At 61.5% G+C, this 6,190-nt stretch overlaps 1 protein-coding gene across 1 annotated transcript in view; it reads left to right on the top strand.

Moving 5' to 3' along the window:
* Nucleotides 1-6,190, top strand: part of QSOX2 (quiescin sulfhydryl oxidase 2) — a gene marked incomplete at its 5' end in the record, with an annotated part of 14,425 nt that overhangs the window by 5,373 nt on the left and 2,862 nt on the right. Inside the window, 3 exon segments of the mRNA XM_027766262.1 lie at nt 1,287-1,409; nt 3,187-3,337; nt 5,893-6,079. Coding sequence (XP_027622063.1) covers nt 1,287-1,409; nt 3,187-3,337; nt 5,893-6,079 — 461 coding nt within the window.

The following is a 6,190-nucleotide window of genomic DNA, read 5'->3' as shown; positions in this document are numbered from 1 at the left end:
CTGGCTCAGCCCCTAGCCCCCACCCCCACCTCCGTCCTGCTGCTGGTCCGGTAGGAAGCATCTGGCTGGGCAGGCACCGGGGTGCTGCCGGGGCCCGAGTTGCGGGTTAACGTCTGAGAGAACACGGCAGGGCCTGATGGGTTCAGGTCGGCAGAGCAGGGGCCAGGCTTCACTACATGAAAACAGGTCACAGAAACAGGAGGGAGGCTCTCGCTTAGTCGGCCACGTGTCCAGGTGAGTAGGTGGCGACCTTCAGGCCAGTGTCCATGCCGTCCCATCGTGCCATTTGGAGCTGGGAACCTCTGGTCTTGTGTCCTGTAAGGACTGTCCTGCCGATCTGGCCATCGTGTCGTCGCCACCATCCGTGCTGTCCACCACGTCTACCGGCCACCCCCCCTCCCATCGCCCCGTGTTCTAGTAGAGGTGTGGGGCTTCCCACACGCAGTGCAGCCTGCCCCTTGGTCAGGGCGCCAGCAGCTGGTTCTCAGTAGGCGGCTAAGGCTCCCTGGCACGCTTAAGTCCAGCCTGAGCCTGCTGCCCGTAACGGGCCCGTGTAGCCCGTGTAGGAAAGGGACACTCCACACGTGGGGATGCGGCGGCAGTCCGTGCTTTTTGTTGGCATTGGCTCATTGTTGGGGAGAGCCCAGCCCGGACTCTGGAGCGTTCTCAGGGCAGCCTCCATTCCATGGTTGGTGCAGCCGCGTCTGCGAGGGGGTGACTGTGCAGGGGCAGGGCCCGGGCCCCTAGCCTTGCCGGCTGTCAGCTGCATGGCTCCAGGTGCCAGTGTCGCCTCATCTGTGGGTCCCCGGCTACCAGCAGTGCCGTCCCTGTGCGCCTCTGCAGGGTTACATGGTCAGACGGAGGGGCACAGCAGGGTGCAGTGTCAGCAGGCATCAGCCGCAAGACAGAACGGTACACAGGCAGCCTATCCAACAGGGCCAGCCGCCCCTGGCGTCCGCCATCACACACTGGCTGGGGTCTGCCACGAGGTGACCACCTGGTGCTGGAGAGGCATGGGGTGTGAAGGGGCAAGACGGGGACAGGCCAGGGACCGGCGTGCTGACCTGCTGGCCGGCTGCAGCCCTCCATCCCACCCTGCTGTCCTTAGAGAGGCCTCACTGTAGAGGGAGCCTGATGGGATTGAACCGTCTCAGCCTGGGCCAGTGCGTCAGGTGGGGCTGTGTGTTGGGGTAGGTTCAGGACGGGTTTGGGGGCTCTGGATCCTGGAAGAGTTTGGGCCTGGGGACCCTTCCTGGTAGGGTCTCAGGCAGGCCTTCCTCGCTCAGCTGTTCCCGGGCCGACAGCACGTGCAGAAGTTGTTGGAGACACTGCAGGAGTGGCTGGCCAGCCTCCCCCTGGACAGGATTCCCTACGGTGCAGTCCTCGACCTGGTCAACAATAAGATGCGGGTGAGCTGGACACCTGGCCTTGCAGGCTGCAACTGCTTCTCTCCTGGACCCTTGCCCCAGCCCCGGGTGGGGCCTGGACCCATCGGTGAGAGAGAGAGGAAAACCCCTGGCGTTGGCCGGCCCGTCCTCACCGCCATGGCACGGGCCCCGCCCTCGCAGCCAGCTGCAGACCGGTCTCTGCCGCTCCTCTTCCCATGGCGACTTTGCCGCCACCCCTGGCCTGCCTGCAGTGCTGCCAGTGCCTCGGGGGACGCTGGCTGGGCACGGCGTGTGAGAAGCGCACATCGGGCACGTGGGCCTGGCTGGGTTTTGTTCTGCAATTTTAACTTCAGTAAAGTCATCTAAGCTCACGCATCAGGCCTACAGAACGCTGTGTTCAGTGAGTATACCAGTTGGCTGGGCTGCCACCAGGCCAGGTGCTAATGAGGAGGGACTTCCGGGACGCGATATGTCAGAGCCCCTGCTGTCCGTCCGTCCGTCCCCACGTCCCCTCCTCTGCCACCCCTGATCCAGAGCAGCAGCTTCTCTGCCAGTCCAGAGAGCCGGGCAGTGAGAGAGAACCCCGGGCTGCAGCTTTCCCACAGCTGCGCCCTCTCCGCTCCCTTGGCCCACAGGCGCTCTGGTCAGAGCACCCCGAGCCACGACGCTGTCACCTTGGGACCTGCTGTCTGCAGCGTGGAAGCGGTGTCACTGGGTCTCCTGCCCCCTGCTGCCTTTCACCTTTACTCCGGGTGGAGGCCAGCTGGGTACCGGGGGGAGTCGGCTCGGGGGGCTGGTCAGCCCTGCCCAGACCACCACCTGGCAGTCTGCACACACCCAGCTCTGGCTCCGGAGTTCGCAGGCTATGGCATCCAGGCTAAGCCACCCACTGGCTTCCTAAAAGCAATCTGAGAGGGCCAGCAGGTGGTTTAGCGGTTAAGGTGCTGTTCTCCCACATGGCCGACTGTGGTTCGAGTCCCAGACCTGGCAGCTTGAATAATGCTGGTCATGTGTGCGTGCATGCCCAAGGTCCCAGGGGGAGAATGGAGAAGGGACTGTGGCATGGCGCTCTCCCTTGGGGGGTGACCTCTCACTTAACCTTCACTGTCCTCCCTTGTCTCTCCAGCAGGTGTGCACACCACACCCTATGGCAGAACCTTTTTAGAGGTGGTCTGAGGCCGGTCCGGGATTGATCTGTTTAATTGCTAGTTGCCTTTTCTTTCAGTACTCATTATATAATGAGTTCTAATCTGGAGTAAAGATGCATCTCTGTGCTTTCTGGAGATGTAGATAAACTCTCCCGTTCCCCCAGAGGGTGGAAGACAGGCCACATTTCCATGGTTTCAGAACTCCTTAGTGTAACAGGCACTTTTTTTCTAGGTTTGTTTTGTGTTGAAGTCGCAGTGCAGGTGGGGAGTTCTGCTGAACGCTGACCCCGAGTAACCAACCACTGCCGTAGCCATGACGGAAGACCACGACAGCTTAGCTTGTTATTGCTGGGGGCGGGCAGGGGGGGGTGTGCTCACCGAACAGGGACGGACAGAGAGAGAGAAAAATCACCTCCCAGGGAGCGTGGGCCGTTCAGTCCCTTCTCCTTCGGTCTCCTATCGGGATTTTGGGCGCGCAAACACACACACACATACTCAGTGGGATTTTCAAGCCACTAGGTCTGGGACTTGAATCACACAGTTGACCATGTGGGGTCCCAGGCCTCAACCTCCATGCCATCTGCTGGCCCTCAACTTTACTTTTTAATTTAACAACAACCTCTTATTATTTGTGTTCCCCCTCCCCCCAGATTTCTGGAATACTCCTTCCTAATCACATAAAGTGGGTTGGATGCCAAGGAAGCCGGCCTGAGTTGAGGGGCTACCCATGCTCTCTCTGGAAACTGTTCCACACGCTGACCGTCCGCGCCTCCACCCACCCACAGGCCCTGGCTGGCACAGGTACGCCGTCCCCGCAAGGCCCACAGCGCACACGTGGAGGCTGGCTTGCTGTCGTGAGGGTGCCCTGGTCCTGGGCATGGGGCAGGCTGTGAGCAGAGGCCACGGGGTGGGCACAAGCCCCTCTCAGCTCTCAAGCTTGTGCTTGGCTGACCTGCAGGAGGTCGATAGCAGGGGCAGGGGCTGCCGGGGGTCCTAAGTGTGGACTCCCCTTGTTTTGCATTAAAAAAATAGGAAAATACAGACCAGCAGTTGGCGTAATGGCTATGTCGCTGGACTCCCATGTAGTCGACTGTGGTTCACATCCCGGACCCAGTGGCTTAAACTCACGCCGGGCGTGTGTGCGTGCATGCCCAAGATCCCGAGAGGAGAATGGGGGAGAAGGGATTGCGGCATGGCCATCCTCCCGGTGGGTGATTTCTCGCCTTCTGTCTCTCTGTCTCTGTCTTTCTGGTGAGCACATGTGCCTTATAGCAAAAACCTCTTTTAAAAATAAAAAATGAAAAACAGGAAAATAAGGGGGACGTGCTGGAGAGCGCTGGTTGCCAGTTGTGAGAGCTCAGTCCAGCGGGGCGCGGCTCAGCCAGCCGCTTTTGGCTAGTGCTGCTTGGCTCGCCCCTCTGCCTGGGAATAGCTTAGGCCCGTGGCTCACACCGGCCAGTGCGGGTGAGGACGATGGCCCAGGCCTCGGCATGGAGCTACAGCTCCACTGCCACGTCCCGTCAGCCCTGCTGGACTCGCCGATGGGGAGGAGCCTCCACCTGTCAATGGCAGAAGCAGCACTGTCACCTTCCGAGGGAGCGTGTAGGGCGGAGGTGCTGTGGTTGCCATCTTTGAAAACTTCTGCCACCCCAGTGCGTGTCACGGTGACCGTGGAGTAACTGTCTCCAGGGGCTTGGTATGACATGGGGGAAGGTACCCTCAAGTCCTAGGGATTGTGGGGACAAAAGAGTAGAGCGTTTCTTAGGAGGGATTTTAGGAGTTCTCCAAACAAAAGTTGAAACCAGAGCATCAACCTGCCTGATACCGTGTAAACCCTCTCCTGAAACACAAGCCCGAGACACCAAAACTTCGTGTTCACCTGGAAAATTCTGGTACAGAACAGCTCGTACAGCTATGGCTCCCTGCACGCGTGCACAGCACAGCCCTGGGAGCAGCAGCCGGGCCCCAGGCTGCCTTGCACACCCTGCAGGATGGTCCTTGTGCAGCGAGAGCCAAGAGCGGCCCGCTCCCCGTGCCTGCCGGGCGGACGGAGCCTCGGAGGAGTGCAGCTCCTGGTGAGGGAATTGGGTCAGGCGAGACCCCGGGATTAAGTCTGGGAGGGTGTCTTCTCCTTATTGTCCATTTAACCCGTCTGCTAGAGCGCCCGCCGCAGCCGCTAATCCTCCCACAGGTAGAGAGGGTTAGGGTTCTTGTCCACTTTACAGATTAGGGCGCCCGCAGGGGGCTTGGTGGGAAGACGAGGGGATTACCCGGGTGTGAGGCAGATGTCTGGGCGGGCGGGCGGCGGCCCTTGCGTCCCGACAGACGCTGCGGTGGGAGGGCTGGGACTTGGCCTGTGGGTATGGTGGAGGGCTGCCCCGCACAGGTGGAGCGACGGCGCGCGAGCAGAGACCTCTCGCAGGGCTGCCTCGACAGCACAGTCCCGTCCTCCGAGCGAGCCCCCCTTCTGCAACTATTTCACTGCATTTCTTTTAATGCCGAGATTTAATCTGCCTTAATCTCTTGCTCTTGCGTTTGTATGTCCACTCCCCATGTTGTCTGAGCAGCCAGTTGGTCCCTGTGCCGCTCCTTTTAGCTCCTGGGGCGCTCTGCGGCCACTCCCCCCTCCTGCAGGTAGGGTGCTGTCTGGAAGCCCCCTGCATTCATTCCCAGACCCTTCGCTTGCGCTGCCCCATCGCGGCTGCTCTGACGTGCGGTTATGTAGCTCCAGGGTGACCTCCGTGGCTTACAGATGGAGCCATTCCGCCTTGTTTGCAAGGGCAGGCCTTGAGAACACGCCAGCCAGCTCTCTGCCATTGCCCTGAGGAACCCTGGGCAGCTGCCCCTCCTCCCGAGGACTGGCCACAGCACACAGTGGGGACAAGCCAGGAGTTGCGTCCTGAGGCCACAGATAGGCATGGGCGTGGGGATGGTTAGGTTCTCGGAGCAAGATAGTTCAGCCCAGAGCGAGTAGCCCACCGCCCAGCGCCACCCTGGAGCTGTTGTAGGCCAGGAGGCGGCACAGGCAGCCAGCAGACCCGGAGGAGCCCTCGCCCCAGGTGCAGTTGCTCTGGGTCCCAAGGCTGAGGCCACCAACAGAGCCGGGCAGGGGAGCTACCAGCACGGCCCCAGGATGGGCTCGAGCCGTGTGTCTGAGTGCTGTGGCCCGTGTTCCCGGCCACCCGTGTCCAGCTGGGGTGGGCAGTGCAGCTGATACCCGGTGTCCACAGCGAGCATACACGGCCGGGCCACGTCTCCAGCCATGCTGGTTCCTGGTGCGTCCCAGCCTGTGCAGACATGGTGCCGCCCTGCCCAGGCATCCCGGTCTGGTCTAGCAGGCACTTCCTTTCCCGCAGGCTTTGAGGACGACCCCCAGGCCGTGCTGCAGACCGTGAGGAGGTACGTCCGCTCCTTCTTCGGGTGCAGAGACTGTGCTGACCACTTTGAGGACATGGCCGATGCGTCCATGGCTTCGGTGAAGACCGCAGACCAGGCTGTCCTCTGGCTTTGGAGGGCGCACAATGTGGTGAGCGGCCGCCTGGCAGTGGAGGGGCCACCGGCTCCGGCTCCGGCTCCGTGTGGGCACCCTGGGAAGGTGGGTGGAACCAGGCAGGCAGGCATGGCCACCGCGGACGGGAGCCCCCAGCAGAACGA

This window comes from Tupaia chinensis, unplaced genomic scaffold (genome assembly GCF_000334495.1).
Source record: "Tupaia chinensis unplaced genomic scaffold, TupChi_1.0 Scaffold142100_1, whole genome shotgun sequence".
Taxonomy (NCBI): Eukaryota; Metazoa; Chordata; class Mammalia; order Scandentia; family Tupaiidae; genus Tupaia; species Tupaia belangeri.
This window is presented reverse-complemented; position numbering and strand designations above follow the sequence as displayed.